General features: G+C 45.5%; 1 protein-coding gene across 2 annotated transcripts in view; it reads right to left on the reverse strand.

The window, feature by feature from the left end:
- Positions 1 to 13594, reverse strand: part of LOC139674019 (mitogen-activated protein kinase kinase kinase 3-like) — an 80194-nt gene that overhangs the window by 51794 nt on the left and 14806 nt on the right. For both annotated transcript variants that reach the window (XM_071560099.1, XM_071560098.1), the window contains exon 2: positions 6573 to 6652. In XM_071560099.1, the coding sequence (XP_071416200.1) occupies positions 6573 to 6576 (4 nt within the window). In that variant the 5' untranslated portion in view covers positions 6577 to 6652. The remainder of the gene's footprint in view (positions 1 to 6572; positions 6653 to 13594) is intronic.

Genomic DNA, 13594 nt, shown 5'->3' on the forward strand with positions numbered 1-13594 from the left:
AGCTTCTGCCTCCTATTCCCTTTCTACCCCGTGCTATTCCTCAGGCTATCCCACACAACTATTGGAAAAATTGCACAGCCAGATTGGACACCATATTTAGATCAAAAACAATCCTTCCTTTGCATCCCCTTGCAAAGGAGGACAGAGATTAGTATTCAGGAATGGACTTGGGAGGGGAAAGCAAGCTTTAAAAAAAGTCAAGCCACTTATTTTTAAAATGGTAATTATAAAACTGTCTATCACATATAAGACTAAAATCTGATCACCAGTGACAGGACCCAACCAGCCCCCAAAACACTCATGAGCACAAATAAGCAAACACCTCCAATGTAATACAGACATGCCAAAGAGCCCAATCACTTAGTGAGAGCACTGAAAAAACAGCAAAGCAGATTAAACTGGAACATAATTCATAATTTATGGCATAACATATTTGATAGCCAGGGTGTGAGATCATGAAGAACTTGAACAGCCCTCTGAATTTCCCCAGGAAAAACCAAAAGCAAAAGCATCACTACTGGGACTGCACCTCACCTTAGGAGAGGTGAGAACAAGGCCCTTAAAACCTTGAGTGATCAGTGCCTTGCAAACACCAAAACCAAAACATTTGGAATGACAAGTTTTATCCTATGTGAACATTTCAGTGGTTAAGCCACAGATCACACAAGAAATTTCTCTTGATAAATGCGAAGAGCTGTGGCACAATGTTGATGTTCCCTCACCCCAGAGACTTACCAGGGACTTCTGCAATGGAAAAGGACTGGGATTGAAAAGATGTTTGGTTTAGCTCAGCGGGGAGGGAAAGCAAGGTGATGTCTGTGGTTCACCACAACCCTCCGCTCCCAAAATAGCCATCCCTCTGACAGCGCCACACACAGTAAAATTCCACGGGACTGGAGCCACTGGCAGAGCTCCCCCATGCTCTGCACCATGCTGACCTCCTCCACAGCCCCAGCCCCCTGCACACTTGCCACCACAAGTCCCCTGTAGATCCCTACACATGCAGAGGATGGTGAAGCTGGGATAGAAGCCATTTTTCCCCTGGATACAGCCCATGCAACATCCTGACAGTCATTCTCCTCCTTCCTTCTCTTAGCCCTCCCTCTCCAGTAGCACAGAAACACAACCTGTGGAGGTCCAGCCATGGCACCTCCACACCCTTCAACCCTCCATCGCTAATGAGGCAAATGTCTGGGTTAAAATCAGGTGGCCTTTGATGAGGGGAAGATTTGCTGAAGAGGGCAGAGTTGGGAAAAACAGGGGCTGCCCCACCAAATCCAGCCATGAACTTGCAACCTGGAGCAGAAGACTTGATGGTCTGATAGTAAAAACACCAGTTTTTAGTGATAGAAAGTGTTTCAGTGCTCCCTCAGCTGCTCCTCATCAGACTTGTGCTCCAAAACCTTCTCCAGCTCCATTGCCCTTCTCTGGACTCACTCCAGCACCTCAACATCTTTGTTGTAGTGAGGGGCCCAAAAGTGAACACAGGATTCGAGGTACCTCCCCCAGTGCCCATGATGCCATTTGGCCTTCTTGGCCAACTGGGCACACAATGAAGGTGTAACTGGCTTAGCTGTTTTGCCTCTAAGCACTTCTTAACTTGGCTGTGAACCAGGAAGGTGTCCATGAACCCACCAGAGGAGTGCAGGAAACAAAGACAGTGCACATCAATCCCGTGCTACTGAAGCTCATGAAGAGACCCAAGCATGGCAAAGGTTAAAAAATCAGTCTCTGTTAGCCAAAGAGCAAGGATTTACCCCACAGAGCACCAAAGAGAAACTTAACCCAGGCTTGATCATTCCAGCTGCCAAAGTCTTCCCAGCCCTGAACAGGCTTCCACACTGGGTGTCTCCCATTTGGGGAAGATGGGAGAGAGAGGGGAACAGGGCAGTGGCAGTCAGGGCTTTCCTATTAAAGCACAGAGTGCTACAAGATAAGCTGTGCTAACTCTCTGCCTCTTAGAATCGCTTAAGTTGAAAGAGATCCTTCAGATCTTGGACAAACAGGTTGTTTCTCATTTGCTTTTGCAGATTAAAGCTAGCCTAGGACAGCTGCAAGCAGGGGTTAAACCCCTAAAAGCAAAATGAACCACAAAATTTAACCACATTTAAGAACATTTTGCATACCTGGAGTCGATAGCTCTGCTACTCCTCACCACTTCAAAGGTACCAGATACTGGTTTCTCTCCCATCCCACAACAAACTTCCACAGCTTTTTTGCTGTGCCCTTTGCTCCAAAGACACTAATTTTTCTTCAAGGGATTATCATAATTAAATTAAATTTGGGCCAATTTTTCCAGTAGTTTTCCTGCTAAGCTTGAAATTTGTTCCTGATGAAGAAGGGCTTATGTGCCTAAAAGGCAGCATGGTTTTTTCCACCTCTATCATTTTGGTCTAATAAAAGATATTACCTCTCCCCACAACCTGTACCTCTCTCTTGAGCACACTTGAAAGGAGAAATATGTTTACCCAGAAAGAAATGTAGTTGGCAAGTTATTTCCCCTGACTGCCTCGATACCTCTGAAGGTTATTTGCGGGCTCATAAAGAACTCTTTTTCCCTCCTAGCCCAGCTACTTCCAGAGCTCAAAGCCACAGTCCAGAGCCCATGAACTCCTAACCTGTTGCTGTAGCAACGGCTGCAATGTCCCAAATATGATGCAGGTCCAGTTCCCACATTCCCCAGGTGCCCAAAGCACCTGGCATGACCCTAAACTGGAGCCCTGATGCAGTGAGTACAGTGCCAGGAAAGGGAGGAGACACAGGCACCTTTTAACTCAGTCACCTCTTAAAAATAAAAAACCTCTGAGCTAGAAAGCCTGATGTGTCTTATTACAACATAAAGTACTGCAATTCAACCTGAATTCATTTTTCTTTAATAGCTCTCAGCACATAAAGAGCAAGTTAAGAACGATAAGGAAGTGAAGAGCAAAACCACAGCCTGAGAGTGAGGTATGAGGAAAGCACAGCATGGGAGAGCTGAGCCATCAATGCCTGTGTGTGTGGGGATAGGGAGAGTCAGTCTGCTCACCCCAAAAAGCTTGGGCAGTTCTCTCCATTTCAACAACCCCCCAAAACACAATTAATTGGGTTAAATGCCCAGACCATGACTGTGCAAACAGGCCCCCTCCTCCTTCAGCAAACTGCTGCAGCTTCTGCCAGCCCAGCCTGCTGTTGTCTTCTCCCAACACTCACCCTGTCAAGGCAGGACTATAAACAAGCATCTTTCTCCCAACTCCCACACCTCAGGTGACCTCTCTGCTGTAGCAAAAGCCACACTCACTCCAGCAAAGTGCTAAAGACCTAAACCTAGAGTTATATGTACATACACTGAGCAGAATTAGATCAGTCTTCCTGGAGTTTTTATCATCAGAAATACACATCCATGCACACAGCATTTCATAACCAAAATTCAGAACACCTGAATCATTTTAAAACAAAAAGGATAAAAGTTAAGCAACAAACAAGCTGGTGCTTTTTCTACAAACTTCTGTGGGTTTTTTTAATATTACTTTTACTGTTATGTTTAAACACTGCAATTTTTAACACCTATTGGTCTCTCCACTGTGTTGCATTGGAGACATGAATATCTTTTAAAGTGTTAAAGCACATGATGGTCCACAGCTGCATTTTGATCAACTACAAAGAGGTCTTGGAGCCTCGAGCAGAGGTGGCAGATGGAAATGGGCTGCCAGCTGAAGGAATAAAAAGACCCAGTGCCAAGGACTGAGGCTACCCCCAAGCTGGCACATGTAGAGATATTGTCTTGGACCTGCAACAGCACTGGGATCCCACAGCTGCACAGGGCTGGTCCAAGCACTGCATGACACAACCAAAGTGCTCTGGCAGAGGTGCAGCCCCCGTAGACACCAGAAGTCCCTACTTCCCGTCTTGTGGTCTTCAGACAAGGTCATGCAACTTCCCTAGAACGTGTCTAGGAGTGAACGGTCCTATGCTGAACTTGGAGACCCTGAGCAGACTATGAACAGGATCCTAGGAAGAAAGGCAGACCTGGAACAGACTGTTGGGCATCACTTTATCCAACACATCACCACTGCAGTTCATCAGAAGGGAATCAGTGACATAACTGCATATTCCATGCACTTAAATGCTCCCTTATCCCAGTGCATAGAGGAAAGAAACACACACAGAAGGAAGAGAGGGAGAAATGAAACTAATGAACCCTAAAAATTCAGGCCAAATTTCTGTGTGTCAGCAAAGCTGTTGCAATGATTCCTCAGATAACAAGCACCACTTATGGAGATACACATCACTTCAACCACCTTATCATGACAGTCAAGCCATAGACCAGACTCAGGACCACCATATGACCCTCTCTGGATGCAGCCTGGCAGACCTAACTGGTCCCTGCACAGGGGTGGATACTGTTAGTGATGAGCTGTAGCAGCAATGACATCTGGGGGAGGGGACACACACAGCACCTTCCACCCACACACAAGTGCAAGTAGAACTGCAAACCTGCACGAGACTCCTACTGATTCAGCTCACATTCACAAAAAACAGACATAGTGCCTTGCAAAAGGGGGTTCTCTTCACTACAGAATTCCCATAATTAGTGCTGCTCTAGTGCTTCCATACGATGTTCACAGCTGGCTGAAGGCACCTCGAGCAGGTTCTATCAAACACCCCCTGTACAACAAATCATCAAGTTGACCATCTTCTGAGAACTAGACTGGAGCCAGCAGCTCCTTCCCTGCTGGTGCTCAGAGTGAGTCTGTACTTTCCTTCTCAAAAAAAATCCCATGTTGCATTGGCAAAGGAGTGACTTTTGCCTTCAAAGTGAAAATGTTTCTGAAAAATTTTGGGGTTTTTCAACAGGGATTTTGAACTGAAATTTGTCATCTTCATATTGGAGAAGCAGGTCTGGACTTTCTCTCCCCTTCCTTTTTTTTATTTTTTTTAAACTTAGCTTTAAATTAGTTCTCTCCCCACAAAACCTCTCTTCTAGGTAACAGAGAAAGGGCAAAAAGAGCAGAGACATAAAGCCAGGATGGGGTAAATAACACTCTTTCTCCTTTTTCCATGGGAGATGACAAACAGTTAAGGTGTGGTAGTGGCTTCACATTTTTAATTTTTTAAATTTGAACCACTATCAGACTCTGAATAACATTTCTACAAGGCTTTTTATAACAACAGGATGAGGCGGAATGGCTTCAAACTGAGACAGGAAAGGTTTAGATTACAAATTAGGAAGAAATTCTTGACTTTAAGGGTGGGCAGGCCCTGGCACAGGTTGCCAGAGAAGCTGCAGATTCCCCATCCCTGGAAGTGTCCAAGGCCAGGTTGGATGGGGCTTGGAGCAACCTGGGATAGTGGAAGGTGACCCTGTCCATGCCATGGGGGTTGGAACAAGCTGATCTTTAATATCCCTTCCAACACCAACCATTTCTTGGGTCACCAGGTCAGGAAACCATTTCGGGAGATAAATTTAGGCTCCTCTCTAATCTGCCTCTTCTGGTGAAGGAAAGAGGAGAGTCCAAGCTCAATTAGCTCCACGTGTTAACAGCACTGACACTCTTGTGAGGCAGAACCTGGCCTTGCCCTTCCATCTGCTGAGCTTTCTCTTCAGCACAATTAAAGAAAAGGAGCAGACACCCCAACAGCTGCTGGAACTGCTACTGCCTGGCAAAATGGGTTGCAAACCACTTTGGAATTGGTTTTGTGGCCAATGTTCATACTGCAAAGAGCTTTTTCATACCATGCCATGCTCATAAACGCACAAAATGCTGGCTGAATCTCAAAGCCAGCAGTGCTGCTGTCACTAAGGCACATGTCTCCTCATGGTGCTTTCGCAGGGATGGGAAGACACCAGGGAATCCCTCCCGCTGTGTCCCACCTGTGAGACAGGTGACAGGAACAGAAGACAGACATCCTCCTGTAAGGCAGGATTTTGCAAAAGCCATGTGGTAAATTTGATGGCCAATGCATGAAAAGCTGAAGGGGGGCTGGGGCTCTCAAACTTATCACCTGCTCATGAGAGACAACAGCACTGCTCTGATTATTCATGTGCTAAAACTGAGCAAATCCAGCCAAGTGGTCCTAATTTCTGACATAATTAATTCTCTTTACGAGAAAGTTCTTATCTATAGAGATAAGAACAAAATCACGAAGTACCTCCAGAACTACAAATAATTCCCACCTTTAAAAAGTTTCCCTTGGCACCACAGAGCATCTGGTACACAACTATTCCAGCAGAGGAGGAGGATGGTTCAAGTAAGTCCAAGTCACTGATTAGAAAACCAATATAGTCAGGCTCTAGTTGGAACAGAAAATTCCTTGGGAGAAGAGCTACAGGGAACGAAGATGCTCTGCACAGAAACAGAAGGCAGTGGTGGAAAGAGGCTCGAGCTAGAACGTGAACCACCAGCTCACACTGACACTAAGAAGAGAATTTGTCCAGTTTTGGCACTATTAAAATGCAAAAAAAAAAAAATTAGAAAACAATCCAGCCAGACCATCTTAGCAATGTCTGCCTCTCTTGCCATGCTTGGTAGTCCCAACCAAAATTAACAGGCTGCAGAAAACAATTTGCTTCAGGGGAATTCAGTTCTTACCCATTTTTCCATCTACATCAGGCCTCCATTCCACTGGTCCCAGACACTTGTACTTTATCCTCCACTCTCAAGCATCCACCCTGCAACAAACATACACGGAGGTTACACATTAATTTTGACATGTCAATGGTGTCACTGTACAGAACTTTTCACAAAGCCTTTCCCAGTCCTCACCTGGGCTGGAAAAAGGAGGAGAACCATTTAGTTAGGAATTGAAACCAGAAGTCTCTTCTCCTCTGTGCACCCCAAAGGTAACACACTACAAACCTGGTACCTTAATGGTTTTAAAATCTTGCAGTAAACAACTTATATTTGTGCCATAGGCCTCCTTTCCTTAAGACCAGAACATTTTTAATACATTATATTTTAATTTTACTAAAGCAGTACCATCTTTAACACAGTACATTCTGCAGCATCCCCATGGGATAACACCTGGGGAATAGACTGACAGCAGGACATGACAAGATAGTCCCAGAGACAGCCTGAATCAAAGCAAAAATCTAAATTTAGGCCTTCCAAATACCAGTCAAGGTTCTCCATGCCCAGACCAGCTCTGCTCAGACTGCATAGGACAAAAGCTGAGTATAGGCAGCCCTCAGCAGCAGTGGATGCCCTGTACATCCTCATGGCAGGCATGTCACTGGGAGTCTTTCCAGAGTTCCTCCCTTTTGTCTGTCCAACACCAATGCAGGAAGGGGTTCAGCCACCTGCCACACTGCATTTAGTCAAACCTCTGCACCCAGAAAGGCTTGGGAGGTCTTTTGGTCACCACAAAAATAAAGGAGACATGAGAATGCTGGAGCCAGTCCTGCTCCCTAGTGAAAAAAAAAAAAACAATTTAGACTGAATGAAAGCAAAACCCATGTAAAGGTGGATAACTTTTGAAGAACACTGTGATAGAAAACATTCTCAAAATCCACTTTAACTGCCTGTTAAGTCCTCAGATTTCTTGGTCATAAACCTGTGTGATAGCAGAAGAAAAATGGTGAGGGATCTCAGGTACTTCATCAGACTTACAGAGAGAATAAGACACTCCTGTCCTGCAGTCACTGCAGGTTGTCCCAAAGTCAGTGAGAGCCACGTGCTCCAAGACACCAACAGAGACTCTGGAGTGTTAGGTGTGATATGTTGGTCAGAAACGGCAGGAAAAGGCACTTTGAAAATTTCCCAGTTTGGCCAAATCAATTCAAACACAATAACAAATCTGAAGTGAACCAGGAACCATCACAAGCATGGATTAAAACAGTTTTCTGCAGCCCTGGCGCCTCGGGGCTGGCAAGCAGGAGGATATTTATGCAGCCTATTTGGAGAGGGACGAGCAGGAAGGGAAAGCGATAAGAACGCAGCAGAGGCGGAGATGTCCCTGTGCCCCGATTGCGTTGTTCCTCCTGCTGCTGCAGCTTCCTCTCAGGACAGACCCTGCAGCCCAACCCACAGCCACAGGGGACTCTGCTCCATCCATCTGCCTCACGAAGTAACTAAAAGGCTTGAAAGGTTAAATATCCCATCTTGAGAAGGAACTGGTCAGCCCACGAAATGCTGATTCAAGAGAAAGCAGAAAACCAGCAAGAAAGCAGAGTAAAAATTCCATCTGATGGTAACAAGAGCAGGAAACAGCCCAAATCTTCACTCTTGCTTTCAAAATTGATGTGACACTTCCAGCAATTAAGCTTTGTGCAGAGTTTGCACTGAGAGCCACAGGCAGAGAGCAGATTAGCTGTAAATTCCTGGGATAGCCCACGTTAACTCTCCTATCAGTGCAACAGATTTTTCTAATGGCCTTCTGGAGACCTTCCAGACCTTTCCAATACATATCTAGTCACAAAAACATGCCCCTACAGGAAATGTGCAAGCGAACCCTGGAAAAAACAGGTGACCTTTCCATCAGCAGAGCCCTGTCCTGTGCTGTTCTCCAACACCTCTGCCACAGCAAACCCCTGAGACCCCATGCCCAGCTCTGGTGAGCAAACCAGCCTCTGCACACAGGGCAGGAAATCTCCATGGATACCCAAGAGAGAAATAAGGTTTTCTGTTTTAGCAGATCTCTTCATTCCTCAGGACGGTCAGCCTTCAAATTGGACTGCAAACACTGCTGATTTCCGTGGCTTCCCAAAAATACATACCAGCAGCTTCCTGTTACAGAAGGACAAATTCCTGTTTCTAGTACAAATTCTGTCCTTTTATTATCTCCCTTTAAAAACAGTGGGGGAAAGGAATAAGAGGGAGTAAAAAAGGAAAAATCCTTCTCCTACTCCAATGCAGTTCCAAGCAACTCCCTCCTTCTCCTCCCACTAATCTACCTGACCAGAGCCCTCAGGTGTTGGCAATTTGTGACACAAACCAGTGAGCAGCTGAAACTGGGTTCCCACGTGGCCCTGCACCTCTCCCACAGCCCACAGACCTGCTGTAAATCTACTCCAAATCTCCACTGTCAATCTCCCTGGCAGGCACCTGCCTGGGTCAGCAGGTCCTACACAAATGCCTCCTACCAAGGAATGGGATTGCCCAGCAAGGTCTTGGCTCCCAGGGATGTTGGGGCAATGTACTCACTGTATTTCAGGTTTGAGTTGTGCACTCAAGAGATTTGTCTGCTCAGAAAACTGCTGGAAGTTACTTAACCTGCAGGAATCCCAGTGTAGATGCTCCCATCTAAAAGCAGCCTTGGTTTGTCTGAGCTGAACTGCATTCTGGAGACAGAGTAGCCCAACTTCATCATGGCCACATGAGTGCAGGGTATGAGTATCTACATGAGAGCTGTATGTAAGGTTATTAACTCACTGTGACAATTATTCCCAGTTCTCCCCATACTCCTGGCTGGGAAGGGATTAAACAAGACAGTTTAAAGGAGACAGCAGCAACGGTCTGTTCAGCCCTGACATGCCTGTAAGACATGGAGTCATACAGGTCTCCTGCCTCTGTGTATCTAAGTTGCAGAAAGCAAAGCAGAGGAAGAGAGGATAGAGAAGTGTGACTTTTTTTCCCCCTGGATCTAAGGGAAGACAAAAAAGTGACTAGAATATTTACTGGGAGAAAGGATGCAGGATGGGGGTTAGGAAAGTGCTGGAGCCACCTGCAGTGTGCTGTTGATTTGAAACAGGATTTACAGTATCACCTGCCCCCAAAAAGGCTCTTTTTATCCCACAGAGGCTCAGCATCCAACATAAAACATGGATGCTAAGTCAGGATGTCTTGCCACCACTGCAGCACAAGCAAGTGGCATCTGCCTCTGGCATTTATCCTCCCCAGGCTTCCAGGGAAAGCAGCACCTACTTACTGCTGTCTGAGCACCACTTAACACTTTGGTTTAAAGGTGTAGGGACACACCACTGTAAAAAAAATAATAATAAGCCACAGTTGCCCCTGAAATAGGGCTCAGCTGGAAAGCTACTGAAACTAGCATTGCTAAAATTGGGACTTTCCTTGTTTTTTCAAGCAGCAGGGAACATGTTGGGCTCAGAGAGTTTAACAAGCAAGAGTCAAGCGGAAAAAATCTCTCCTTTTTAAGAGTTGACCACATTAACTTTCAGCAAGTTTCCGGGAGTCCTGCCAGAGCGCTGGAGTTTTGTATACTACGGAACTGTTAAAAATATTATTGTAAATGTTATTTTCAAAAAGCTTCAGAGGCCAGGGCTGGGGTAGTGTTAAAAACAACAGCAAAGCAAATGAGATTGTTCTAATGGTGAGAATACAAATGTGTGTGTGCTGATAGCTCAGTCAGCCTGCAGGCTTGGCAAAGAGGGATTCAAATGCAAAGGGAGAGTGGTTGGAATATTACAGGTTTTCACTAATCATCCCAAACTCATTGTTATATAGTTTTCTCTAGACACTACAGAATATTTGACCTGCTGTAAGTAGAACTGTCCTGGAAATTGGATTCATATTTTGGGGATACACAAAAGAACAGCTAAATTTTGGTGGCACTTCAGACATAAGACCCTGGTCTCGTGGCATCTTCCACTCAGGTTTTCCAAAGGGACAGGCAAAAAGCAGACATTTAAGTCCATACATTTTTGTGCATGTGGCACTTATGGACATGTTTTAGTGGTGGATTTGGCAGTGCTGGGTTAATGGTTGGACTTGATGATATTAAAGGTCTTCTGCAGATTTTGTGATTCAACTGTTAATGAGCATACAACTGGTGTGTGTCCATGCCAGGTCTGCAGCTGTATCTCTCAAGAGGGCTCAAGGAACAAAGTTCATGAGCCAAGATGAGGAGGAAAAGCCTTTCCTGAGCATGCACTGATCAGGCTGCTAAGAAAGAAGTGACACACATAGACCAGCACAGCTTATGGAAGGAGCCAGCCAGTGCCCTGGGAACTACAGCCCATGGAACCCAACAAGCAGCTCTGTATGAATACACACCAGTTGAGGTTTCTTCTCTCCATTTTTGTGTGTGACACTGCTTAAGAATCTTTGTCACAACATATGCTGCTGTTAGGAGAGATCTGTGCTTCAGAGTCATCGTGCATGATGGAGGATACCTTTAGTTACTGATCCAGCCAGTGCAGCTGTGCTCAACAAGTGCTTCTGGAGAAAAACCTCCTGAGCCGTCCTGTTCATTTCAGCACAATGTGTTTGTAGAATAAGAGCTTTAAAAGCTGATTCGCTCCTGTTAACTTCCGTCACAGCCTTTGAAAACAGCCATTGAGATCTTAAACCCTCTCTTTTCTCAACAGTTCCTCTTCCCACAAATGACTCTGGAAATTCAATGTTCCAGACAGCACACTCCAATAAGATGTTTTGGGTTGAAAGGAACCTTAAAGCTCATCTCATTCCAGCCCCTTGCCATGGGCAGAGACACCTTCCACTACGCCAGGTTGCTCAGAGCCCCATTCAACCCGACCCTGGACACTTCCAGGGATGGGGCAGCCACAGCTTCTCTGGGCAACCTGTGCCAGGGTCTCATCACCCTCACAGGGAAGAATTTCTTCCTCATATGTAATTTCATTCTCTCCTCCTTCAGTATAAGGCCATTCCTCCTTGTCCTGTCACTCTATGCTCTTGTAAAAAGTCCTTTCTCAGCCCTCTTGTAGCACCTTTAGGTGCTGGTATTTTTCTCAGTTAGTTCCTTTTCTTACTTTACAGTAATACTCCTTCTACCAAAGTCAGTGAAGTAATCAGTAATTTATACTGGCATATAAAATAGCTTTGATTTTTCAATCAGATCTCAAACTTCTGGAAATCAAAGAAGCAAATCAAAGTGATTAGAAAGGACTGTTCCATCAGCAAAGGTCAAACAACACAGCCCTATTAGGTCTAAATTAATCTATTTTACATATATAAATACATATAAAATATACATATATATGAGACAAGTCAAGCAAAGCAAATTTCCAGAGAAATTTCCCCACTTGTTTGGTTTTTTACTTGCATCAAGGTCTGCACAGCACAGGACTGTGTCTCTGCTGAATGTTCCACTTGCACTTATTACAGAGGATCCCCCAGCTCCAGCAACTTGTGGTGCCAAACCAATTTGCAGACACCCTGATTACACCCCAAAGTCCACCTCAGTCCCACCTTATACTTCTGCCTAAAAGCAAGTTTTTAAACCAGGCACTGAAGTGACAAACTTTAAAGTATCCTCATCTCCTGCAACCCTGTACATTCATCTCCTCGGATGAAGCTGAACCAGGATTATTTTAAACACACAGCCCTGCCTGTGAGGATGAAGGTCTGTAGCTACAGGAGAGCATGTTCTGCATAATTTCCTTTTGTTCCAGGGCAAAGTCTTGTCCTCAGTGCACTTATGAATCAGAGGGAAACTCTAATGCCAGTTACACCAACACAAATCCTCTGATTGAAATGAACATTCCCCTCTAAGAGAACACAGCAAAGGGAAAAGTGTATTTCTATGTCTAATATAAGAGCCAATGCAGAAGAATGTTATAATTTCTTCCTCTTGTGGTATTTCATGGGGTTATTTTTGTCTTTCACCTGAAATGACTGAAGACTTTGTGGGAGGAAAATTAAAACAAAACAGTGTATTTGGAAAAGTGATGCTTCAGGCCACTTTCTTCTATGTCCCTGGGGGGACAAAAACAAAAAAGAAACCCAAAGAAAACAGAAGAAGAAAGAGGAGAAACCAAAAGGGAGGAATAGATAGCAAAATCTTCAGATGAAATAAGCCCTCAGAAAAGTGTTTGTCTGAGAGCAAAATCTCTCCTGGTGAAAGGAAACTGGGAGGAAAGCATCTGCACAGCACCCATCTGATCCCTGGTATCAGAAATTAAGAGTCTCCATGAATGAAGCTTTACACCCAAGAGCTGCAAAGCCAACGTTGTGCAGTGGAGAACAGTCTGAGAGCCAGAATCTGCACCAGGGACTGGGATGGCCATTTCTCCATGAGGATAATGGCAGGGGAAAACCAACCCTGTTTCTGCAGTTTTAGCCTCTATGAGAATCAAATGCATTGCAAACTCTGTGGCTGGTCCAACACACTCCAACAGGGAGTTTAATGCTAAGGGACCAAGCTTTGGAGCAGGAAGGAGGGATGTCCATCCCATGCCCTGGGTGGGCAGCGTGACATCATGGCAGAATTAGGGCTTTGAAGCCACTGTGCCACCTTCCACACTAGCCCCATCTTCTCGCTGACCCATTTTCTCTCCCTTCCAACACCCTGCTGGCAGCACACAGGGTAACACCTGTACCTCCTGTGTGCCCACAGCCTTTGTGTGGCAGAACTCCCTCGGCTGGCTGGGATCGATGTCCCTCTCACACCATCCCCCCGCATCCCTCTCTAACGAGTGCAGCCTCACCCCCCGCAGCCTGTCTAGATTTGATTGATCACAACGAGACTTTCCAATCGACTGTGAAGCCAGGGCTGAGGAATAATTGACCACTTTCTGCTCTCTCAGCAGCTACTTGGCTATTTTGCTCCTTCATCGTGGGCAAGAAGCATGACATCCACACCACAGAGGGGGACCAGGAGTGGAGGACTGGCCCCCCAGAGCCACTGCAGAATTTGACAGGTCCTTTCCTTGCTCATGCCACTTCTTCGATCAACTCTGGCTTGAGATCATAAA

Source organism: Pithys albifrons, chromosome 7 (genome assembly GCF_047495875.1).
Source record: "Pithys albifrons albifrons isolate INPA30051 chromosome 7, PitAlb_v1, whole genome shotgun sequence".
Taxonomy (NCBI): Eukaryota; Metazoa; Chordata; class Aves; order Passeriformes; family Thamnophilidae; genus Pithys; species Pithys albifrons.